This window comes from Symsagittifera roscoffensis, chromosome 3, assembly GCF_963678635.1.
Source record: "Symsagittifera roscoffensis chromosome 3, txSymRosc1.1, whole genome shotgun sequence".
Taxonomy (NCBI): Eukaryota; Metazoa; Xenacoelomorpha; order Acoela; family Convolutidae; genus Symsagittifera; species Symsagittifera roscoffensis.
In genome coordinates this window covers 18,270,486-18,296,331 of record NC_087064.1, presented here as the reverse complement: position 1 = coordinate 18,296,331, position 25,846 = coordinate 18,270,486, and the positions used below count along the sequence as shown (strand labels likewise).

Genomic DNA, 25,846 nt, shown 5'->3' with positions numbered 1-25,846 from the left:
CCAGCTAGATATAGGACCGCGAGCCTATAAGAGAGCATTCCTGACGCACAGAAACGCGGTCACCACGGCGGTAAAGCGAGTAGCTGGAGCGCCTTGTGTAACTGAAGATGAGAAGAAAGAGGTCTTAAGAGCTGACCTAGAAAGAAATGTGAGCCTATGTCTTCACAACAGCTTTTGCAGGAACCGGGAGCAAAAGGTGAATGTGGACCTGCTACCTTGTTGCAAACCGAGGCTGTTGGAACAGGAGAGTTGGGGCACGGCCTGCAACTCCATGGACATGCTGGAGAAAGTCCTAGAAGACAGCGAAGCTGAAGATCAGGATGGAGAAGCGATGGAATGAAGATGAAGAACAAAGAGAACAAGTGAAGACGTGAGCAAAGAAGAGGAGAGAAGGAGGAAAAACTTGATTGTCTTTGTGTGTTAAAACTTGAACCAATCAACCAAGTTTTGATTATTGAACTTGTTAAACTTTTTGTTTTGATTTAGTTTGATCAAACCAAACTTTGAAAATTGTTACAATTGTTAAAATTGTTGAAAGAGAATTTTAGTTATACTACTTATGTATATATATAGAACATAGGTGAGTATATTTACCTATTTAAACATGACTGAAGTTTTTAACCTGTGTAGGACACAATTTCACTGTGTGGCGACATGGTAAGTTTGAGTAAACTCGCTCGAGAGGGTGAATAACTCAATAACTTTCCTAGCCAAAGAGTTTCTTAGTTGTAATATTGAAAGGACCGCATACATAACTGATTATACTTGGTGAGTGATGTTTAGTTAATTTTAACGGGTGCGTGGCCGTGCCACGTCCCAACTTTTTAATCACAAAGAGCGAAAAGAAGTTTTATGGCAAAACGACGGAAGTAGTCAGAAAAGAAATTTTATCTAGGACACTTCTCATGGTGCAAATTTTGTGAAAATGTTGAAAGGCAGTGAGATGTAGTACGATGCCATTTGTGAACACGTAGTGAGTTGAGGTGGACTAGATAAATTTCATTTTCTTATGCGATTTGTAAGATTGATTACAGAGAACTGGAACACTACTTGACGATAACCCGGTGTTATGCGATCAATAGGGACATTGATGGGGACTTGTCCGGGGAGTATGTGCGATTTTGCCAGATAGGCACAGTGCAACCTTCCGGCGACACGAAAAGAAACGAATAAAGGCCTTATTAACGAAAAAGTATTGCGAAGGAGGGTAGGAATATTCTAGAATTTTTATTTTAAAAATTTCGATCAAAGAGTGAATATTTCTCAGAAATACAAAAAGACGGCCATTTTGACGAAAAAGGACGAAAAAACAAAACAACGACAAATATTGTGGAAAACGGTCGCACAAGAGACGAGAAATACAAAGCCTCTTATCGTGGCAACAACACACGATAAGACTCTTAGCAGTGGATATTAGTGGAGAAGGAAGCTTCAGTGGGGAAGGAATATTCCACGGAACCCTCCCGTGCCACAAATTGGAAGAGATAAGAACGTTATCTCAGGAAGATTACGGGAGCGGAGGCTTGGTCCCCCAGAGACTGTTTTATGTGAAGGGACTATATAAAACTGACTTTGTAGCTACTTGGATGTCGTAGAACTCTGAATTAACACCGGTATTATTTGATATTTTAGAATATGAGTAGCTAGAAAGAGAAAAGGGTCTATCCATCTCCAATGGATTTAATATAGAACTGTCACACAAAAACATATTAAAATAGGTTGTTCGAGCCGTGTTTTTAATGGCAATCACGTAGTCTGAGGATCCGAGACTCAGCTATGTGGTTGTGTTCGCATGTAAACGAAAGCTGATCAAAAGTCGTTTGACTGATGGCCTAAAAATAGTAACTTTTTACTTAGCCCTAAACAGACCAGAAAATCAACTGGCAAGGTCGAGACGGTGAAAAACGAGAAGGATTAAGCTAACTGACGCCTGCCAGTCGTTAATAGGTACTTTTTCTACGCTCCGTCGCTGTGTAGTATTTGGGCGAATGTTACACTACGCTCCGTCACTGTGTAGTATTTGGGCGAATGTTACACATTTTAAGATCATTTAGGGAAAAACAGTATCTCCCTTTATCATATTGTTGGTCTATAATATAAGTGTTTACTATTACTACTACTACTACTACTAAAAGACTTAATTCTTTCTACAGAATAACAGTGGAAATAAAAAAAATCTACAGCACCAAAAGAAATTAAGAACGGCAGTTGTTTAAATAATACCTTTTTAGTAATGTAAACTTATTTTCATTTAATTTTCATTAATTTCTGACCTACACTTGCACATTTGAAACTTATTCATTTTTGCAATTTAAGTGTTTATTCATTTTTTTGTGACCAGGTGGGCTGGCTTCCATTTTCAGCTTTTCAGGATAAATGAGGGGTAAAATTCAATCAATAGTATCAGCCAACTGGTTATCCGTTGCTCTAAAAAGTGGAACCAGGATTCATGTTACTGAAAGTGGGCGTGCACCCAAAATGAATGATTCCTTTGTTCTTGAGAGCTATTTAAAAGCACATATACCCAATTCTTCTTATACAAACCTTGTTGAGCTGGCAGATCAAACTTCACCGTTGCCTTTAACCGTTCCAAGCTCAGAACAATTTGCGCAATACGCGTCTGAAAGAGGTCTGTATTCTCAGTATCTGATTAACATTTGAAAACAAATGTGAACTTATAAAAAAATTTAAAAAGCTGTTAAATTTTGATAATCCTATAAATCTCAAAGCGTAAGATCGATAGGCTCATCTTTTTATAATTTTCCGCACAGGTATAACAAATGAAGACCATGTCGTGATATACGATCAAACGCCGAACGTTTCCTTTCAGTACTCAGTTAGCAGAACCTGGTTCCTTTTCAAACTTTTTGGACATGAAAAAGTGTCTATTCTCGACGGAGGCATTCATGCGTGGATAAAAGATGGACAAGCTGTCACTGATGAACAGTCTTCTTTCAAAAAATCTGTGTACAACCCGAAATTGAATGCCGAAATGCTCAAAAATTATGAAGATATTATGCGGAATTCAAAGTGCAACAACTCAGAGTTTCAGTTGTTAGATGCAAGAGGGGAGGCGAATTTCATGAGGGGAAATGTGCCTCATGCTAAAAATGTCCCCTTTTCAGAGTTTTACAATGAAGACGGCACGTTCAAAGACTGCGAACAGTTAGAGGTATGTAGAAATACTCCTACCGTAGAATAATTCATTGAAGTATAAAACCTACGTTAATTATAACTTATAAGATGAAGCTGTTGATAATATTAAACTCAACTGTAATTTTGAACCGGAAGTGTTTTCAAATCCGTAGTCAATTAATGACAGCTATTTTTTTACCCTTACGATAAGCAAGGGTATTGCGATCTGGTATTAGACTTTTCCCGTAAATAACCTTGTTGACAGGACTCGTCTTATCTGGACTTCTTGGCTCCTTTCTAGTGGTACCTTGTTTCATAATTTGTTCAAGTTTTTTTAGCTTTCCCGGACCTTTACGCCTGGGACGCAAGGTCCTTGGTTCGAATCTGACCAGGACCTGTTTTCTTTTCAAACGGGAAATATTCTGTTTCAAATAAAATTGTCGGCCTATGATTTTTCTGTTTATCTTTTTTTGGAATTGTTTTTGTTTGCTGCGCGCATGTTTTGAATGGTGCTTTTATTGCTTGAGCTTCTTGTTATTTTACTGACTGACTTGGTATTTCATTTTTTATTATTATTTTTTGTTTAAAATTTTTTTGCGGTCCAATTTTCAGCTTATTTTATATCGGCATAGTGCCCCAAAATTGGGTCGTTCCATGAGAAACACAATTTTCACGTTTCTTGCACTTTTTAAGTTGCTTGCATTTTTACAACTCGGTTTGTTGAAATTTCATGTTTTTTCGGCTTACTAGATTTCGGCTTGTGTTTTATCGGCTTTATAGCCTCTTTTTGCTTCGTTTGATGCTCGAAAAAAAAGTTTTTGTGTCTGTATGCGTTATGAGCGTCGTTTGATGCTCAAAAAAGATTTTGTGTCTGTATGTGCTATAAGGGGACGGAGAACGTAAACATTTATAATTTTGGCTTGAAGAGCTTCTGCCCAGATACTTTCGGCTTTATCGCCGCTTGGTTAATTTTTTTAGCATGCTGATTTTGCATTATATTGTTTGTGCAATTTTTTCACAACTATGTTCATTCTTTTTGATAGATCTAGCTGTATCGCCTCTGTAAAAGAATGAAGTAATCAAGTTTTGTAACTAGAAATTCAAAAAAAAATAGCTTGTTGCTGTGCAAGTAGCACAAAATGTTTCGACCACATTGATTGAGGAAAAGTGAAAAATCTGTTTTTTTTAAATGATTGTTTTGTTAGGTCTTTTTCATCGATATTTGGTCAAAACTTTGTGTTATTTTTCTAGAGAGCAATTGAATAAGGTGAACCAATCTTAGATTGAGTGTTAGTTTCACTTGCGGTAGTTTCACTTGTTAGTTTCACTTTGTAAAAGGTAACAGCTTCACTTTTGCTCCAATCGGAGGAGATTAGTTCTAATTCCTATATTTTCTTAAAGACTTCAAAAAGTCCAGCAACTCCTTATTCACCGGAAAATTTTATTATGTTTGAAGTTAGCCCTAGTTCTAGTGGGTTTTCCTAATTTTCATTTCTCTCAGAGCGCAAGCCAGTGCCACTTCCTGGATAGTAAATTCATCCAATGGGCCAGTCACTGGGGGGTATCTTCAGTTTCAAAAGCATTTGTCTTATATAAAAGGGCCCAGAAGTAGCTTTGCCCCTACAAGTGAACAAATTGATCACAAATCTGGAGTTTTCCTTAGCATTTAATGAATTTTGCTTCAAACACATTATTTTGATCATTTTTCATATGGCAAGGCAGAAAATTTGAAGTCACGTCTCAGATTTTGAGAGGTCTTGACAGCATTTCTGGCTTGATTTTTGTGTGCTTCACCAACTAGTTGTTTCACGACTGTGTTGTCTCCAATAAATAACTCCTTCCCATTTCCAGACCTCGACTACTTTTTGAACAAAAATTGTTTTATTTCTTCTCCTTTTTCTATTTTTGTTCCACCACCATGTTTTTTTCTAGTTCAGGTTGTTTTTGCACCTAGGTTTTTCCCTTCTAGAAGTGATTATTGAACTTTTCTTATTTTACCTATATTTGATTGTTCTCTATCTTATTGCATCTTTATACGTGATTTGGTTTTCTCTTTCATTTATTTCTAAAAACAAATTTTCTAACTGGTTTTGATTTATGGCGGTAAGTGGGAACTTCAAGGTAGAAATTACAAACAGAGCAAATCTGTGTTGGTAAACAACTTGTACCGTAAACAACTTCTCTTAAAACTTTGTAAAAACATGAAATTGCTTAGTTACTGAACCGTAACAATTTCGCAATTGATGTAGAGATGAAGCGGCCTGCTTTACACCTTTCGACCTTGGGTTCGATTCGCGGCCGGGCATTGTTGTTTTTTCAGTTGTATGAAATCGTGCACAGGTTGGATAGGGCCGTACCAACGCTATATAAATACATCGGCAAAATTTTATGAATAAATCAAGTCAATTTTAATGCATCAAGAGAATTGTCAATTAAAATCTACCCTCCTCGATTATACCACAGATAGAATTGTCTATGTTGGATGTATTTTTAAGATTTTTGCACCTCTTAAGGCAGAGGGGTTCTATGAAATTGAATTTTCTGGGAAAATTGCATCGTTAGCTTAAGTTTGATTCTGCTGATGTTTTGTCGACTTAGTTGCCAGATGACGGATTGGTCTTCAGCTGTTACCAGTTTTTATTGTAATCAAAATGTTGCTTTACCTCTGTTCTTTTTATGTTAACTATCCTATACCTTTCTGGCTGAAAAGCTATGTTCGGTCTGAATGGGTTGGGCCGTTTTGTTTTGGTTTTTTTTGCGTGTTTTGTCAACTTATATTGTGTAATTTGGAGCACACAAATTGATTATTCTTGTTTAACTAACTCATACGTAGTTCGTACTGTAAGTGCAAACTTTTGAAATTTTACTGATAATTTTTTCAATAACATTAGTTTGGTATAGCTTTTTTTGTGTTTTTGACTCAATGGGTATCTACCCGCGTATTGAGACGGCTTAGATATCAAAGCTTAGTTAACGCTGTTTGTTGTGTTTGGGGTGTTTTTCTTTCTCATTTATTTTCAAAGTTTTTTAAAAATTTTTTCTTTTCAGTTTTATTTTCCATTTGCTTGCTTGCAATGCTTTTCTTGTGTTGTGTCGACTTCAGATTTGACTTCAGAGGTGTTCTTAGATTTTTTAGAAGACATATCACGACCAATATGGCTTTAACAAGATACCCTTTATATCTCATGCATATGCGAACTTTCTATCGTCAAAAATGGCTGGAAGTTTTTCCTGTCAAAAATGGCTGGAAAAATTGAAAAACTGGCCCTAGTCAACATTTCTTTTCACTCTTCGAAAACTGTCGCAACGTAAAACATTATAGAAAATAGATTTTTAAAAAAAAATTGAATAATGATGTGTTTCAAATTCTCTTAATGTTACTACTATGATGGGTCCCTAGACTATTACGTTTGTTTTTCATGTAATAATTTGAAATCTGAAATAATTAGTTATTTGCATTTCAAATATCTCGCAAAAATTGAACTAGAAATTATTTGAAAGGAATTTGTATTTTCCTGTTTATTTGAAACAAAGTGCCTGTTCCAACTTAATTTATGATTCAACTTGATTCAATTAAATTCAATTAATTTTGAGACATTTGAAAAAACAGTTGAATATTTTTAAAAAGCTAATTACATGAACACTATATGAAGTGCTATATCTTTTATTTTGTCAACTGGATTAAAAAGCGTTTTTGGATTGACTGATTCTGATTCCCTGATGACTGATTCTGAATCCAGCGAGTAGATAACTTTTATTTCAGACACACCTTAGAAGCAGACAAATTTCTTGATTTTGCACTCAGATTGGGCTGAAAAAAAAAATCTCGCAGATGTTTTTAAAATGTCCACGCAAAATTGCTTAAAAAACACTTATTTCTTAATTTCGAGGACTTTTCAATTTGAAATCGCTGATGGTTTTAAAATTTCTACGCAAAATTGCTTTCAAAACACATTTCACAATCTATAGGACATCTAAATTTAAAATCAAGTTTCTTTAATGGTCTGGGGAATAAAATTGCGTTTTAAACCTGAAATGGCTTGGTAAATTTGTTCGCTTACTCGGCTATCTGCTTACTAGGCTGTCTGATTACTGCTTTTTAACCACCTCCTGAGGTTAAAATTTGAAAAATGGGGATTTTGTATTCGCGTGTTTTAATTTTTTTGTTTTCTACGCAAAATTAGCTAACACAAATAATCATCGGAGAGAGTTGAGTGGTATAGCATTATAAAGCCCTAAAAGTCGTGATTCGAATGACTATAAGGGCTTTAAAGTTTCGAAAAAAAATTTGCTCTCGAGAAAAACAGGTTTAAAGTTTTTGGTTTTTCGTGTTATTCGAGCGATAAAGCAAGCGAAGGCTTTCAATAGCTTATTTTATTGTCTTAAAAGCTTACAATAGCTTAATTTAAAATGTAAAAACTTAGTTTTATTCGAATAACCTTAAAAAGTATTTTAGCGCCTTTTTTTCCAATATTTTTTTATTTTCAGATTTAGATATTTTTCCTATTCTTTGAAGATCTAAAATTTCGTATTTCATTTGATAAAACGGGCAGTGCTCTGTAACCCAATTGGGTTCGTTAACTTTCCCCTCACTGTTTCTGGTGCTTCATGTTTAAATTCTCGTTTCATGCTTTTTTTTACCATTAACAATGAGAAATAAATTCTTTCTTTCTAAAAACTCATAATACTGCAAAAGAAGTTTTTTATTCCTTTTTCTAGTAATTTTTCTACAAAAATTGTTTTCAATTTGCGTTTTTTACTATGACTGTCAAATATGCCTAATCTCCTGTTTTTTGGTTCAGATCATCACGCTTAAAAAACGACCCTAATTTAAAAAAAGTGTTGTATTTTTTATAAATATGGTCAGCGGAACATTATGTGCTACTTGCACAGTAACCGGCTATCCTTTTTTATCAAAGTATGCTTAGTCGCTGTGTTGAATGATGCTTTTCAGCTTGTATTCGAACAAAAGGGAGTGAATTTGGACTCACCCACAGTTGCCATGTGTAATGCTGGAATGTCTGCTTGTCTTCTCTCTCTGGCTGCTCATGAGTTGGGATACCAAATGCCAATCTACGATGGTTCCTGGTCTGAAATCCTGTTCAAACAACAAACAGAACCTTCATGATACCAGCGTATATATTATATACCAAATAGAGCAAATATTTCATCTGTTATCAGATACCTTACTTAATTGTTACCAATAGATTTTACAATTTATAAATTCCAACGGAAATGTTTTTTCATTTTTAAGTAAAATGGCTTGGAAAAGTCATTTCATTTTCACTAAATGTTATATAGTTGTTTGAATTATGAACATAAAGTAGCGGCGCCACCCAAACTGCAACCGGACAACCTCTTCAGCCTTAACGCTGTTCAATTAACTTCTGAGAACGGTTCTAATTGTTTTGAAACGGGTCACACTTGGATTTGCCGTTGAGTTCACTTTGAGTTCTGGTTTTTCGCAGAAGTCAGAAGTAGTGAATCTTCTAAATCAGGGCTATGATTTATACATAATTGCACTTCATTTGGTAGAACTTTTCATATGAAATAGTGAGTATTTTCAGGTTGTTTGTTCATTGATACTCTAGTGCATATTGACTCAATATAATCAACATGGCTGACTGGGCACAGGAGAGATTGGAAGACGTTTGGGTTCCGGTGGGGGAGCGACTACGTCTTCCGCCTAGTCTCATCTCGGCCGAGGAGTGCCACGCGATGTTGCAGAGAGTGAGACACCTGGAACACTCTCTGGTAGCCACTGTGAAGCAGAAGTCACACTTCGTCTCTTTCATCGCATACATCTCACAACTGTGTAGGACAGAGTTACTTTATAATAAATATATGTAAGTTAACTAGATGAGATCCAGGTTGTAAAGACTAACTCTGGTAATGAAGGATGATGACTAGTTCATCGATGAGTTGATAGAAATATTTTACTTGTAATTAATTTTTCACCTATAATTTTTTGTAACAATTCTTTATCTTTTGTTTGTCTTTTCTAAAATTTTGAAAATGTTTTTTTTTTGCTCTTGTTTGGTCTCATTCGTGTTGGGATTTTAATCTTTGTAAAAAGAGTAAGTTTCGATATGGTTCCATAAAATTTTTTAGTCAAACAGCCTTCTTACTGTTCAATCTAATTGTATTGTATCAAAAAGCATTTCATATCTGATATGAGGTAACCATTAACTACAATGTCTGTAAAATGATTGGAGTATTTATTGATGCGAGATGCAGTGTCAATCTGTTTAGTGGAGCTGATTAATGAGAGGAGGGAGGAGGAGCACTTTAAGTTGCGTCGTGTGGACATCGAGGGCGTGATCGTGACCAGAGCACTGGCCATACTCTCCTCGGCCACTTTTCGCTTCTCAGACGACCTGCAGCTGTGGGCTACTGCTGTCCAGTTCTCAATCAAGTCAGTCAAATAGATTTAGTCCTGAAATGCATTTGCAACTGAAGTCAAATTTCATCTTTATTAAGAGTAATGAACGTAGTGAAGACTTTTATATAGGTCTCGCTGATTTTTTTTTGTTTTTTATTTTTCAGGAAAAGTCTTAAAAGATGTGCATTCATACATATTGATGCATTTATGAATGCACTTAGGTATATATGCACTTTTTGTGTTCAATTGAAATTCATCTGCTGAAAGTGACGTAAATAGCACTCTCCATATACGAACGTAGAAATGGCGCAAAAAATTGTGATCGATTTCTAGTTTCGAAAGTGGAATTCATTTTTTAGGATTTCCAAGCGGAATAAAAACTTTACCTATTGATTCAGTTTTCTCAAGTTGGGTTAATGTTATCAAAAAAGCGCTGATCATAAATTGTTCTAGAAATTCAAAGAGCTTGAAGGGCATCTTTTTTTTCTTACAAATTCGAAAATTGAGATTTTAAAACAAAGTCAGTGTTTTTTATGTTAACTTGCGTTCATTACTCTTTTCCAATCTTCGATTGGCTATGTTAAATTCAGTGCAGTTATTAACTTGTTGTTTTCGAATTGTTCAAAAAAGAATTTATTTCAGAAAAAACTGGTGGAACAATTTTTCACCACCTGGAACCACTATTATAGATAGAATTGATAAACAGAGACCCTGTATTATCTAACCATAATTGAGACAGGGGTCACGCGTCGCATTTATCAGCAAATTTAAAAATTAAGTGATTAGAAATCTTTTGGCTAATTAAAACTAAGTATTTCAAAATTTGGAAGAAGTAAGCGTGATAGTCATTCAGTTCCGTCAAGTTAAGAGAGTGTTGATTGGATGGAAGTTGTCTGCAATAAGAATTCCGCCCTTGGTTAAGGCTATGATTTTGGTTTTGTTGTGATTGTTAGGAACGGGAGACTGAGGCATGTGAGCAAAGTGTTGGTGCAGATGTTGCAGTACCACTCCCACAATGAGAGCATGTGGGTTTATGCTGCTAAAGTGGAGTTCGAGAGACTGGACTCGATCGAGACTGCCAGAGCACTCTTTCTCCAAGGTAATATACAGTCCCCTCAGAAACTGTTTTAAAAGTGATGTTTTGATTTTAACATATTTAGGTCGTGGAGTTCAGTTTTCAGGAAGAATTTCTTGAAGAAGTTTGTTCACGATCAGTTTTAAAGTATGACGGTTTGACATTTGGTTCCAAGCATACTTCAATGCTTTTGCCATATTATGGTACATGGCGTGAAAAATACAGCTTGGCTTTGTTTCAAAAGTTGTCTAGTTTTTAGAATTTGTAGCTGAATAAAAACAATTCTCTTAGTCCAGTTTTTCAATTTTTGGTGCTTTGAAAAAAGTAAATCATAACAGTTTTGTGATCATAAAAGTGTTCTGATGGCGAGCATTATGGTGATAAGTTGAAAATTGACTTGATTTTGTTGTTTTTCCTGAGCTCTCCATTCGTGAATTGGATTATAAATCATTTCAAAAAAGTCATGAAGTAGTCGAGAAAACCCGACGTAAAAATGAAGTTATTTGTGTACCTGTTCTTTGGTAGTTATGTGTACACCAGCAAAGCTTTTTTGATAGAATGAACTCACTTTATTGCAAACTAAGTCGCAAATATTGTTGCGACAAAATGTGTTCATTTTGATCAATAACCAGCTATTAAGTACAGCCAATGCTAAGGATATTAACACAGAATCATATTTTACAAATGGCACTTAAGCTTCAAGATATCATGGATCTGTAGTGTAGAGGTAGGGAAGGAGACCCGCAACAAAATAAGAGGGTTCGAAACTGGACAGGGATGATTTTAATGAACTTTTTCGTATATAGTTAAAATGCGTCCGCTCTATCAATTGAGGCATGTTAGTTGGTAAGTTTCTTTTTTGAAATTGACTGGTACTGCTAATGCGTCATAAGTGGCTTGCGTCATTTAGCACTAATGTAGACTCATTATTGGCGTGCGTCCCTCGAGAAATTTTGTAGACTCAAAGTTTTACTCATTCAGTTTTTCCCAACAGCGTTATCGGTCATAGTTTTGCTTGCGTATGTGAAGTACAACTTCGCCTTTGTGTTTATTTTTCTTTGTATGCATTGACTCTTTTCCAACTGTCTATTGGCTATGTTTTATTTCACTTTTCCTATTTCTTAGTTTTGTTTTTTGGGTCGTTCATGTTAAAAAAAAACAATATTTGAGTTCCGTGCCATTCACAGTGAAAGGAGATTGATTTTCTGACTTTCAATACAATCTGACCTCATGGTAAACAATGCTCAATTTCCGTCGCAAAACGCAATTTTACTGGACCATTTTTGAAGAAATTTTGTAGACGCAAACTTTTACTCATTCAGTTTTTCCCAATAGCGTTAGTGTATGCGAAGTGCAACTTCGCCTCTGTTATTGAATGTTTAGACATCGTGGTGCAGATTCCAGGAGGTGCGATTATTACTCTCGAGGTCAGGGTTCGATTCCGGTACAACAGATTTTCAAAATCTTTTAACCTTTCATTTTCGTGTTTGACCCTGTCAGAGTTAGTTGTTGCCGTCGTTTTCTGGCTTGTGTCTGCGAAGCCTCATCTTCGTCTCTGTGTTTACACTAGCCAAACTTAAGTGAGTGGAGTATAATAGTACAGCTATTATTCTTTCCAACTTAAGTCGCAAATATTGGTGCCAATTTTGGGCACCTTTACAGCTTTTTGATATAAGTTCTCTGTCATTCTATTAATAATAAGTTCACTTATATGATGCATTTCTCATTGTTTAAATGAACCGAAAAGAAAACTATTTGCTGCAAATGTCAATATAATAATAAATACTCGATTTCAGACATTTTTCTACTCAGTCGTCTCACAATTTTTTGAAATGCATAATTTAAACATAATTTGGCTATATGCTTTCGCCGATTTTTTTTGCGTTTCCTTTTGTATGTCAGGTGCACGGCCGTCTCGGCAAGTTTTACTCTTTGTTAAATTCAGTTTGTTATATTCCAAATTTGTATTTGGTGCCACTTTTGCTGCATGGCTTTGGCAATTTGTTATTATATGTAGCTGCTTCATTTTTGAGTAGTGTTTGCCGGTAGTTAAGGCTGCACCTTTTAGACTTATTTAAGAATTCCCCATACATGGATTAGTTTAAAGCAAGTTTCTGTATAATTATGATTTCAAACTATTGTTTGCAATTGATTATATAATGCTAATTTAATGAGCGAAATTTTATGTTTTTCATGTTTTGTTTCTTAATGCAATTTGAATAATTATTTTCATATCATTTATTGGAATTAAAACTGAATTTCTGAAATCGACTAAGGGGAGAAATAGTTCTGCTTGTACTTGCGGAACGTATATTTTTTCACTTCGCAAATTTAGCGGAAAGCAGGAGATTTGAAAATGTTTTCGGCTAGTCTTTAGAGATGCTTTATGAAATCTGGTTTGCCAAAGATTGGGATTCAATCCTTTAGTTTGGTGGATTTTTCGATGATGGGATTCACTAAGTAAAAGCTGAATGCTGCTGATACTGGGGTTTGGAGCATTTTTCCACGGTAAAATGGTTTGTCTCTCGCGTTAGACCATGGGTCTGTCAAATGAATTTTGTTAGATTACACGAAAAGATAAGCCGTCCAAAGTCATTTGATGTTATTGTTCCGACCATTGAAAATTCGGCTGTGTTCAAGCTGTCTGGTAATTGTTCCGACCATTGAACATGGGGAGGAACTTAGTATTCGGGCGTGGTTTAGTTTTTTTCTTTTTGTTTTCCACACAAAATCAGGTACCACAAATAATCATCGGACTGAGTTGAGTGATATATCATATTAAAGCCGTTTCAGTCGTGATTCGAATAAAATTAAAAAAAAATTCGAAAAAAGTTTCCCGGTGTCGAGAAAAACCGCTTTGAATTTTTTTGATTTTTCGTCTTAAGTCAAGCGAATTAAGCAAGCGACCAGGCTTACAACAGCTTTATTATGCCTTTAAGACCTTAAAATTTAATTAAAACCTTAAAAGCAAGTAAAACTAAATTTTTAGATTCATTTTGGAACCAAAAACTTCGAAAAATTCAAAGTTGTTCTCAAAATATTATTTATTTTTTATTGTTCTTGTCATCTTTCTAGACTTTTTTTTGTCCAGTTTGCCTTTATTACTATGACTGTCTAATGTGCTTAAATTATATTTTTATGTCAGAGCCTTTGATCACACCATGCAGAAAAACTACACTAATTTGGAAAAAAAACTTTTTAAACCGTAGTTTTCTAAAGACTATGGTCGGAACATTTTGTGCTACTTGCACAGTAACGTGGTATCCTTGTTATGAGTTGTTGTTGTTTTCACGTGAATTTCTGCCGGTTTACCCTGGCGATAAGCAAGGGTATTTCAATCGGGTATTAGACTTTGTTCATTGGACTCTAGACTCATCTGTATTGGTTTCTTGTTTCATAATTAATTAAAAGTTCTTAGCTTACCATGTATTTTTAGCCTGGAGGTAACGAATACGCCTAGGATGGCAAAGATACTGAGTCCGAATCTGACCAGGACATGTTTTAAATAAAATATCCTGTTAAATATCCTGTTTCAAATAAAATTGTCAGCCAATTATTTGACCGCTTATCTTTTGTCGGCTAAGTTCCCACATCTTTGAATTGTTTTAATTTGCGGTGCGCAATTTTCAAGAGTTATGAACGTAGTGAAGACTCTTATATAGGTCTTGCTGATTTTTTTTTGTTTTTTTTAGGAAAAGTTTTGAAAGTCTTAACTACAGCATATTGATGCATTTATGAATGCACTTAGGTATATATACACTTTTTGAGTTTAATTGAAGTTAATCTGCTTAAAGTGACGTAAATAGCACTCTGCAAATACGAACGTGGAAATCTTGCGAAAGTGGATTTTAACTTTCTGATTTCCAGCGGAATAATAACTTTACTTGTTGCTCCAGTTTTCTCAAGTTGCGTTTATGTTCTCAAAAAGCGCCAATGATAAATTGTTCTGGGAATTCAAAGAGCTTAAAGGGCATCTATTTTTTTCTTTGAAATTCGAGAGTTGAGATTTTTTCTACGAATTAAGTTTTTTTTATGTTTACTTGCTTGTTCATTACTCTTTTACAATCTTCGATTGGCTATGTTCTTTAAGGTTGCTTTTAGTGTTTGATTTACTACTGCAATTTTACTTACCTAGACTTTGTTTTTTTTGTTTTCCTCAAAAACTTTATTCGGCCCTAATTATTTCGGACTGTTTTTTAATGGCTTAGTGACCTAATTGTGGGTCGTTTCAAAGGAAACACAATTCTTACGCTCGCCTTTGCTTTTTTGAAGTTGGTTGTTTTTTACCACTTGGTTTGTTGAAATTTCAGTCCTTTTCTTTTTATTGTGCTTAACAGGTTTCGGCTTTGTTTTTTTAGCCTTTTTATGCATCGTTTGGTGGGCGGAAAAAAACTTTTTGTGTGTCTCTGAGTGTTATGAGAAGAGGAGCGTAAAGTTTTTAAATTAGCTTTGTCATCACTTGGTTAATTTTGTTCCGACGATGACAAGGCCAAATAAATTTTTCCCCATTTTTGTATGTCAGTTGCACGGCCGCCTCGGCAATTTATACCCTTTAATGCTTAAAAATTTGATGATTTTGAAAAGATTTTTTGATCTGTTTGCAGGTTTAAGGAAGCATCCAAACAGTTTGCTGATCAACAAAGAGTACTTCAAGTTCGAGTTATTGGCAGCAGAGTTGAACCGAGAAAGATCGATGACGGTAGAGGAGCTACTGAACAGCGAAGATAAAATTAACAGTCCGAACGAGGAGAAAATACGAGATGCGATGACGACTTCCAAAGTAGCGGCGATTGTTTTCGAAAACATCAAACAGTCAAGACCTTTCGACTATGATTTGATAGCCAGCTGTTGGGAAATTTGTCAGGGCTTCGATTTTGCAAAAGATTTAGAAAAAGAGATAGAGAGCTACATGCGTGAAAAGTTCGAAAGGAAAGAACGTAAGTCAAGGTGCGGGTCAAGATTTTTTAAACCAGAGACACGAGTTGGATTTATTTATTTAACTAAAACTATTTATCCACAGCATAACTGATTTAAAATGTTGACATTCCGATTAGCAGTAGACAAAATATTACTGTACAAGTTTGTTTGTTTCTCGAAAGGAGATGTTTCAATAATCTACTTATTTGCACTGTCAATTTAATGTACGTTTAGAGTTCTGGGTTGCAAAAATTGAATCAGCTCTGCATTCGGAAACTATCGACGAAGTAAAAGATGTTTGTGACGAGGCCTTTCTGCTGTGTCACGATTCACTTTCTATATACGGACTTCTCATATCTGCAATCATGCGCAAAACTGCATCCCTCACTTCGAAATCTCTCGCAATGGCTTACTTCAAACTCTGCATTGAAATATTCACCCAAGGGATGGATTTGAAGCTTATTGATGAAAATACGGCTGTACATGTTCTTCAGGTTTTGAAGCTCCAGGATGGACAATTGTGTACTAAACTGGTGAAGCAGTTTTTGCAGGAGAACTCAGATAGTATAGGCGGCAATGTTTTGTTTTTGGAGTGTTTGCTCGAAATGGATTCGTGTGAAGCACAGAATGAAATATGCCAAAAAGTTCTGAATAATGAGAAACTTCTGAATTCAGTACTATTTTGGACAACTGTAAAAGATAGCTTACCGAAAATATCCCAAATCGAAAATTTGTGAGTCTTTTTTTTTCTGTTATAAGATATTTTTGTTTTTACAATAATTCGAGTTTTCTTTCTTATGATTTCAGCTCTGAGATAATGTCAAAATTTCTTTACTCAAGCGAAATAACGGATAAAGACTGCAAAATTGAGATTAAAAATGTGACTTTCAAATTGACGAATTCGAGTGAAGAGCTTTCGACGTCTGAAAAATGGCAAACGTTGAGGAAAATATTGTCACTGCCTCCTGTCAACTTTCATCTGTTCCAGAACATTCTGGCAGAGGCAACGTGGTTGAGTGTCACTCAAACGAAGTGGCTATTCGAACACTTTTCGAAGTTGATCGGAGAAGAGTCAGTAGAAATTTGGACAGAGTTTAAAAAGTTTTTATTGGAAACTGGAGACGTAAAACAGGCGAATTTGTGTAATGATAGAGCTTTGAGACACCTCTCGAAAGAACTTGTGCCTCAGTTTTTGGAAAGTATAGCTGCTTATGAATGATAAATTGAGATTATTTGAATTGTTTTATTCGTTATCCATTTGTTGTTATCATTTTTGAAGGGTAATCAGTTGGCAAAATAATGTCTGATGTGAAGACTAAGAATCGAATAGTTTTATACACAAGAGAGAGCAAGTGTCTTGTAATCAGGAGCTAGACTAAAAAGTTGATCTTGCTTTATTATTGAACCTTTGCATTTTCCTACATGGAATTCATATGCTCTGTTAAAAGGAAAACTATCGGAGAGCGAAAGTGTAAAGCTCACGAAAAACGTGATCGATTTCTAATTTCCGAAAAGGGAATTTAATTATCAGGTTTTCTAGCGGAATAAAAAAACTTTACCTATTGATCCAGTTTTCTTTTATCAAAAAATGCCAATAATTAAACTGTTTTGAGCTTGAAGGTCATCTTTTTTTTATTTTGAAATTTGAAAGTTTTCTATTTACTTGCGTTAATTGACTCTTTTCCAACTGTCTCTTGACGATTTCTTAATGGTTGTGGTCTTTAACTGTTTTTCTGAATTTGAATTTTTTCATTTAAAAAAATTTAGGTTTTTCAATTGTTTTTCGATTTAGTTATATACGTCTTGTTTTCTGTTTGCGATCTTGCAATACTACACTTGCATTGTATCGCAAGTGATGTAAAGCTGTGCATCCTCTCTGTGTTAAAATTGTTAATGTTTTTTAGGTGTGCATGCAATGAGTTATTACGCTGACCCTTCTGTGTACAGAGGCGGTTCTGCTGAAAGTTGGTCCATGAATATAACAAATAATTCTACATGCACGAATGGAAGCAGTGAACACTACATGAGCAGATTAGGTGAAGAAACAACTTCATTGCATCAGTATGGGAATACTTGGACTCCTCAGAACGGGTATTCCTACACTTCTAATCCACTATCAAATTATCCCGCCCAAAGTGACGTACAAGTTGCCCCGTCTTCGTTAGCTGCATTGAAATCAGCATACTCTCAACCTATGAGTGGTACTTCATCGCAAATTTCCTACCCGAAAGGACTCACGCCTCAAAAACCACCAGAAGAGTTGGTTAAAAACGGTCCCGTAGAAATGAAACACTCGGCAATTACCGAGCTTATACAAAATTCTGACAGGAATGCGAGCGGTGATTACGGTCAGTTCACAAATTTGACGGTGCCAGCTTACCCTCAAGCTTACAATTATCCAACCTCAGCTGGCTACCCGTTAAATTACAATTATCCAAATTACAGTTACCCTACTAGCACGGAAAGATGGCCTCAGGAGAATTTGGCGGCTGGTCGAAGCGAGTCATGGTTGCAACCTTCAGATCCCAGCTTTTACGGAAGAACTTCACAGCTGGCCGCTTTAGCCGGACATTCAGGTGCTCATGACCTTAACAGATCCGAATACGGCGCGAGAAGCAATGGCCACGTAGATCCTTGGAGATGGGGTGTTTCTAATGACACTCAGCCTATTCGAATATCAGAAACGTTGTCTAGTTGGACTCAGTATCCAAATAAAACCTCTGCATCTTCTCTTTCGAAAGCAGCAAATTCAACTGAAACCAAATCAAAAGCACCTGCGGCATCTGCAACAAAATTTGGCCATTTTTCCAAAAACACTTCGAATTCAAAAGGCCAAAGCGGTGCAAATTACGGTGGCAATAGAAATGAAAATGGCAATTCAAGTGGTAGCAAATTTGGTAATCAATGGCGTAAAACGCAGTCTTCCAATAATTCCAGTAAATCTTCTTTGGGAAGTAGTAATAGTTCTTCTCTAACGCCGCCCGATTTCGATAAGTTAGAGCTACCTCCTGCCAAGAAAGATTTCTACTCTGAGAACGATCACTTAAACGACCGAGATTCAGACGAGATCGATGATTACTTAGATGACCACAACATATCCTTAAAAGGGCGATATCAACCAAGGCCTTGCATCACGTTCAAAGATTTAGATTTGCCTAGTGAAATTTCAACTGCTTTGCGCAATAAAAACTACGAGAAGCCAACACCTATCCAAGCACAAACCTGGCCTATAGCTCTCTCAGGGGACGATATGGTAGGACTAGCACAGACGGGATCGGGGAAGACGTGTGCGTTTGTGATTCCAGGACTTGTTCACATTTTGAACAACAAAGAAATGCCGAAAGAACCAAACAATCCTTTAATGCTAGTCCTGTGTCCAACTAGAGAGTTATCTCAGCAAGTAGCACAAGTCACGGAGGAATTTGCTTCATCGATGGGTATAAATGTGGTATGTGTGTATGGGGGGACTCCTAGATCAGAGCAATCTGCGCTACTGAAAAATAAAAGGCCAGAAATTTTAGTGGCGACGCCCGGACGACTGCTGGATTTCATGGAATCAAAAGAGGTATCATTCTAAAAATAATCAATGCTATTGAACATTTGTGCGATGGGAAAAGAACTAACTTCGCTGTTGCAGATATGAAAACTTAAACCACTTAAACAAAGAATTTGTAAGCCAAACAACTCAGTGAGAGCATACAGTTGCGGATTTGGGATCGAAATTCAACATGTTTTTGTCGACCTTTTTGATGCCGTTTTGGGCCTTTTTAGGAAATTGTTGGTTTCCACTTTTTTTGTCAACTTTTTCTAAAAGTGGCATAAAAAGACGTACAAAATTTCTCGTTCTTTAATCCGACCCTTACCATCCAGTAACTCCTAGATTTCTTCCTGAAAGCATTAAAACATAATATACAATTTCGGTGTTTAAGGGCTTATCTTAAAATCAATCGAATTTTTGAGGCCTCCGAAAAGTGGGTTTTATTTAACAAGCGTTTAGAGAAAGGAGCGCTTAATAGAAGCGAGTGGATGAGAAACATAAATGGGGCTGTGGTGTGATTCAGGTTGATATCAAACTGGTGTCGTATCTGGTGTTGGATGAGGCCGACCGCATGCTGGACATGGGCTTCGAGCCCCAGATCAGGAGCATCATTGACAACATTCGCCCCGACAGACAGACACTCATGTTCAGTGCCACATGGCCAGACGAGGTGTGGCAACTCGCAGAGGACTTCCTAGGTACTAAAATGTTCAGAGACTCAAACTAACTACGTATCTTACAGATCGTTATTAGAATTTTTGGGCAGCTCAGTTTTTGACCTGAACCAACACACTTCGACCAAACTTGACTAGCATATGTTGCATTTTGAAAAGCATTTTTTTTCTTGATGACGGCTAAAAGCATTGCATAACGGCGGAATATATCTTGAACAAAGACGTGCAGAAGTGTTTAATTGTTTATCACGGCAACTTTCATTCCATTGATCATGTATGATAGAAAAAAGGGCTTTTTTGAAAATTTACTGTTATGTGCTCTTAAAATAACAAGATTCTACTCATATATTATAAGAGAATTATTGCTATTCTTTTAGACAGCTACACGAAAGTGAACGTTGGCTCCCAGAAACTAAGTGCAAACCACCAAATCACACAAGTAGTGGAATGTTGTGAAGAGGAGGAGAAACCGGGCAAAATTCTGGAGTTGCTGAAAGATCTAGTCGAAAAAGACAAGACGCTGCGAACCCTCATTTTCTGTGACACAAAGAGAGCTGTTAACGACCTTCACAAAAATTTGAACGAAAATCATTTCAAAGCGGAAGCAATTCACGGAAATAAAAAACAATATGAGCGAGAATTCGTTTTAAAACAGTTTTCAGACAACAAAATTCCGATTCTGATTGCTACTGACGTGGCGGCCAGAGGATTAGACATCTCGGATATAAAACACGTGATAAATTACGACTATCCAGCCAGTTCGGAAGACTACGTGCATAGAATCGGGAGAACAGCGCGTGGGTCGACCACGGGTATGGCGTATTCTTTTTTCACCCAAGCCAATATGGGCCAATCTGGAAAGTTAATATCCATTTTGGAGGAAGCTAACCAAGAAGTGCCTACAATGTTAAAATTTTATGCAAGTTTTGTCAAGCAAAGATAGAAGAAAACTCTTTTTCAGTTAGACAAAAACAAAATTTTGATGGTGTTTTCAAACTGCTAAAAACTGATCATTATTTACTTAGCAGATAGATTTCCAATTCTCGTTCACTGAACTGTAATCTTGTTATTATATCTCCTGAAAATATAAATGTTATTCTCGTTTTCAAATTTACGAAATCTTCACGCAATTCTCTTATTAACTAAATGGACGAAGTCTGTAGGACAGAAGTTTACGGGATTTTGGATATGTTCCAAGACTTTGCAATCGTGGAAAGATTTGAGAGGCAAGCGATTGTTTGAGATTTAGGGGTTTTTGTAATTAAATGGATGATATTTTTTGGCAGGAAAAGTCTTCAATTTTGTTCACGCTCAAAATTGAATTTTCGTGGTTGGAATTTTGATTTCCTAAGTTCAGTTCGTTTTCTTGGTAAAAGGAAGGCAAATTTCACTATCAAACAGCAAAGTGCAAAGGTTAAGAAAAACGTGATCGACTTCTCATTTCGAAAGGGGATTTTAATTTCTCAGCGGAATATAAATTTTACCTATTGATCCAGCTTTCTTTGATCAAAAAGGTGTCAATCATAAATTGTTCTTGAAGATCGAAGAGCTTTAAAGCCATATATTTTTTACTTGGAAATTCAAAAATTGAAGTTTTTTTAAGTAATTAAGTTTATTTTTATTTCCTTGTGTGCATTGACTCCTTTCCAACTGTCTGTTAGCTATGTTTTTTTACACTTCTCCTATTTCTTATTTTTTGGGTAGTTCATGTGAAAAGACACTTTGAGTTCCGTGCCATTGCACAGGGAAAGGAGATTGATTTTCTGACTTTTCTATACAATCTGAACTCATGGTAATCAACGCTCAATTTCGGGCGCAAAAAGCAATTTAACTGGACCATTTTAGGTGTCGTTTCAATTGTTCAGTAAAGCTGTTATGTTATTTGGTTTTTCTTCTGCAGTCTGGTATAAATCGTTCCTTTTGTTCATCAGTCAACTTTTTGTAATAATTATGTTCACTCATTGTTCAGACGCAGTTTTAGCTTCCGGGGCCCGTTGGTTTTTCTATGCTTGCGATAAACAAGTGTTGTCACATTTTAAAAACGGGTTCTATTCATATTGCATTTTTTGAAGAGCGAAAAAAGAGTCTTGTGTGAATGGGTTTTGAGAAGGGTACTTTTGATCTTTTCCATTATTTTTTAAGGAAATATATTTGTTTTCAGCACAACAGTTGTCTGCTCAAGTATTGCCGGTTTTTTAGGCAACTTAACAATAAATCTTACCATTAACCTGTTTTCCTTGGCGTTTTTTTTCTTAAGAGGCCAAACTGTATTTAGTGAATTGCAGGCGGATTCCGCAACAGGCCGAAAACAGATTTTCAGCGGAATCCACAATCTTGCTAGTTTTCATTGTTCTTCCTAGCTGTTCTGGGCTCGACAAACACTTGCTAAAACATTATTTTGCTCAAAATAGCTCCCGAAACAGGAGAATTTGTGGAATCCGCAGCGAAATTTGCGGATCCCGGAACAATTTGTGGAATTCAGAAACAAATATGTATATATTCATTTCATTCTAAATTACCGTTTTGCGGTAACCGCTTATATTTGCGGAATCTGATTGCAGTTTGGGGAACAACAAGCTCTATTTGCTTGTTTACCCATGCGATAAGCAAGGGTATTGCAATCGGGTAGTAGACGGTTTTTCCCGTGAACAACTTGGTCCACAGAACTCATTGGACTACTGGTGGTACCATTAGTGAGTTCAAATTTTGTAGTGTCGCTTGCACACTTAACCTGGTGATAACGAATACGCCTGGGACGGCAAAGGTCGTCAGTTCGAATCTGGCCAGGACCCGATTTTTCGAACAGTAAATGTTCCGGTTCAAAAAAACTTCGGCCATTTATTTGTCTGCTCATATTTTATCGGCTTAGCTGCCACATCTAAGCATCCTTTATTTTAGCTGTAAACAATTTTCACTGCAGTTGCTTAACGCATTTTAAAAATCGGCCGAATCGAAATTTGCTTTTCACTTTCGTTGAAATATTACCAGCTCGATTTGTTAAAATTTCACTTTTTTTTCGTCTTTTTATGTGCTTAAGAAGTTTCGGCTTAATTAATATCGACTTAATGGCCTCTTATTCCGTCATTTCACCCGAAAAAAATTTTGTGCGCGTGTGTGCTCCGAGGGGAAAAGGGACAATTTTTAAAAGTTTGTTTTTTTTTGAAATTCTTTTCGACATGAAGGGTTTCTGTTCATGTTGTTTCTGCTTTGTTAACGCTTGGTAATTATCAGTTCAAATCCAATCAACCATCCGGCTCATCTGGCGTAGATATAAAAAAAAACAGCTTGAGACGTCAAAGATTTGAGGTTCGAATCCGGCGAGGCCTTTTAGTTTGTGCAAAATAGAGTTTTGTGCTTTTTCGGACTGTCGTCCGTCTGTTTATTTTTATCGGTCGGCATAGTTCCCGTAGCGCGATAGATCAGTTTTGTTCCAAGTTGCTGTAAACCCCATGCTTGAGACGACAAATCCCGGGAGTTCGATTCCAGTTGAGACCTGTTTTTCTTGCAAATAGAAAATTGCATAATTTAGAGTATTGTCTGCTTAGTTCCGCAAAGGACTTTTTGAAAACTTGGCTTCTGTATAGCATTTCCAAAGCTCATTGTAGAGTCTCTATTGGTGCAGGCAATTTTGGGCCGGATACTTCGGGCTTTTGTTGAACTTTTTTGACAAAACCGATTTTTTGAGTTTTTCCGTTTGAGTTTCATAGTCATTCATACTTGTATCGCAAGTGGTGCGAAGCTCAGCTTCGCCTCTGTGTACACAATTTAGTTCATAAGTATTTGTGCGTGGAATTTCAGAAATCTTGTAAGTGGAATGCACCTAAATTTTCGAACATGTTCGAAGACATTTCTCTGGATTCCAGTGACCTACAGACACCAAGATCGAGAGTCTGTTAGTGCCTAGTTTGGCCTCGTAGCTGATTGCACAGTAGTGGTGCGAATCTCAGCTTCGCCTCTGTGTACAAAATTTAGGTCATAGGTATTTGTGTGCGGAATTTCAGTGGTGCGAAGCTCAGCTTCGCCTCTGTGTACAAAATTTAGGTCATAGGTATTTGTGCGCGGAATTTCAGAAATCTTGTTAGTGGAATGCATCTAAATTTTGGAACATGTTCAAAGACATTTCTCTGGATTCCAGTGACCTACAGACAACAAGATCGAGAGTCTGTTAGTGCTCAGTTTGGCCTCGTAGTTGATTTCGTTTTGTCAAATCAGCCTATTTCGTCTTCTTTTCGACTTTCGAGTTTGCGCTGTGTTGTCGGAGTAATATCGCGAGTGGTGCACAGCTCCTCCTTGCCTCTGTGTTTGGGATGATTCTTATTAAACAAGCAGATGAGCATAGTCTTGCTCAAGAAATTTCATTTTTTATGAACCTGCAGATTTTGCGTTATACGACAACCGGCAAAAAGTTTAACTGGCTGAAATTAAGGAGACTGACAATTCGCAATAATTAATTCAGTAAATGCGCGTTTTAATTTTTTTAAATATAGCATAACGAGTTTTCGCGGTACCCACTTTTGATTCGAAGGTTAAGCACTGCAGATTAAACGCTAGAACGTTGTTGGGCGTCTCGTATTTTCTTGTTATCATACTAATTTAAAGACATTTAATGGTTGATCTATTCAGCTGCATCGGAATTGATTTGATGGCTTACTGATAATTGTTTTCATATTTATTTTTTTTTAAACTCAAAATCAAAATTCATTTAAATCCTTACTGAGAGCATGATTTTTTTGGTTTCTGGTTTTTTAAGATTCCTTTAGGAGTTTTTCTGATATCTTGAAATTCTTGGGTCTTCTTAAGTATAATAATTTTTGGGCGAATCAAAGCTGGAGTATTGGAATGTATTGGTAAAAAGGCTGCTTCAAAATGCAAAAAAACGTAATAGCTTCCCTGTTCATCTGATTTATGCTTTTTGTTCCGACCATTGAACTTAGTATTCATGTGTTTTTTTAATTCACGAAAATCAGGTACAACAAATAATAATCGGAATAGGTAGAGTGATATTAAAGCCCTTTCAGTCGTGGTTTGAACGGTGTAAAAAAATTTAAAAACTTTCTCAGTGTCGAGAAAAACCATGTTTGAATCTTTTGCCTTTTGGTCTAATTTCGGGCTCAGTTTTGGCTTAATTTAAGCCGTTTACAATAGTTTATTTGTGCCTTAATTTAGTTTTACTCGAAAAATTAATTTTCTTTACGCTATTTTAAGAGTTTGTTTACGCCATTTTAAGCATCAAAAAATTAGAAACTTAAAAAATTGAAAAAAATTTGGTTTCTTTTTGTTGACTTGCTTTGGTTTGTTTATGATTTTTTTGTTTTTCTAGTCATTTGTTTTTCTATTCGAATATACAGTGCTGATTTAAATTATCCGGACAAAACGAACAAAACTTGAATTTTCAAACGCGTTTTTCTCAAATTGGGTTAAGATTAGACAAAAAGTGAAGAGAACAAAAGTTGCTTAGAATTTCACCAGAATTAATATGGTGCCATTTTTTCTCCGAAATTCTCAACAAATTGCGCAAATTGTTTAAAATTTATTTTTAAACAGAACTTCTGGGTTTTATATAGTAAAAATCACATTTATTGACTATCAGGTGATAATTTTTTCTCTTATACTGGTTTTTGGAGATTTAACCCTTCTTAAACTTTGTTGAACTGCGTAAGAGGCTTCCTGTGATATAATTTTCTCATCAATTAACAAAGTAGTTTCTGCGTAATTCTTGATTAATTGAAAAAAGCCAAAATGACCCATTTTTGGGGTAAATTTTTTGTTGAGAATTTCGGAGAAAAAATGGCACCATATTAATTCTGGTGAAATTCTAAGCAACTTTTGTTTTCTTCACTTTTTGTCTAATCTTAACCCAATTTGAGAAAAACGCGTTTGAAAATTCAAGTTTTGTTCGTTTTGTCCGGATAATTTAAATCAGCACTGTACAAAAACTGTTTACCAATCGCCTATTTTATTATGAATGTCGAATATGCCTAAGTTTTATTTTTTTCGTTCAGATCTTTTTATCACACCACGCAGAATTAAAACAAGACTAATTTTAATTTGTTTTTTATTTTTTAAGACTGGTCGGAACATTCTGTGCTATAGTTCTTCAGCACGTTACGAATAATATTTTTCGT

The 25,846-nt window shown here is 35.9% G+C and overlaps 3 protein-coding genes across 3 annotated transcripts; all 3 read left to right on the top strand.

The window, feature by feature from the left end:
- The first annotated feature begins 2,224 nt into the window (after nucleotides 1-2,224).
- On the top strand, nucleotides 2,225-8,355 carry LOC134841297 (thiosulfate sulfurtransferase-like). The gene is made up of 3 exons (XM_063857191.1): nucleotides 2,225-2,629; nucleotides 2,772-3,172; nucleotides 8,090-8,355. The coding sequence occupies exons 1-3, from the start codon at nucleotides 2,377-2,379 to the stop codon at nucleotides 8,261-8,263; spliced, it is 828 nt and encodes a 275-aa protein (XP_063713261.1). The 5' UTR covers nucleotides 2,225-2,376; the 3' UTR covers nucleotides 8,264-8,355.
- Nucleotides 8,356-8,448: 93 nt separating this feature from the next.
- Nucleotides 8,449-16,762, top strand: LOC134841296 (U3 small nucleolar RNA-associated protein 6 homolog). Its single transcript, XM_063857190.1, has 6 exons — nucleotides 8,449-8,950; nucleotides 9,388-9,550; nucleotides 10,471-10,616; nucleotides 15,197-15,529; nucleotides 15,744-16,242; nucleotides 16,317-16,762. The coding sequence occupies exons 1-6, from the start codon at nucleotides 8,752-8,754 to the stop codon at nucleotides 16,726-16,728; spliced, it is 1,752 nt and encodes a 583-aa protein (XP_063713260.1). The 5' UTR covers nucleotides 8,449-8,751; the 3' UTR covers nucleotides 16,729-16,762.
- Nucleotides 16,763-17,416: 654 nt separating this feature from the next.
- On the top strand, nucleotides 17,417-20,851 carry LOC134842490 (uncharacterized). The gene is made up of 3 exons (XM_063858855.1): nucleotides 17,417-19,074; nucleotides 19,571-19,745; nucleotides 20,099-20,851. Exons 1-3 carry the CDS (start codon nucleotides 17,425-17,427, stop codon nucleotides 20,662-20,664), a joined length of 2,391 nt encoding a protein of 796 aa, XP_063714925.1. The 5' UTR covers nucleotides 17,417-17,424; the 3' UTR covers nucleotides 20,665-20,851.
- Nucleotides 20,852-25,846: the final 4,995 nt, after the last annotated feature.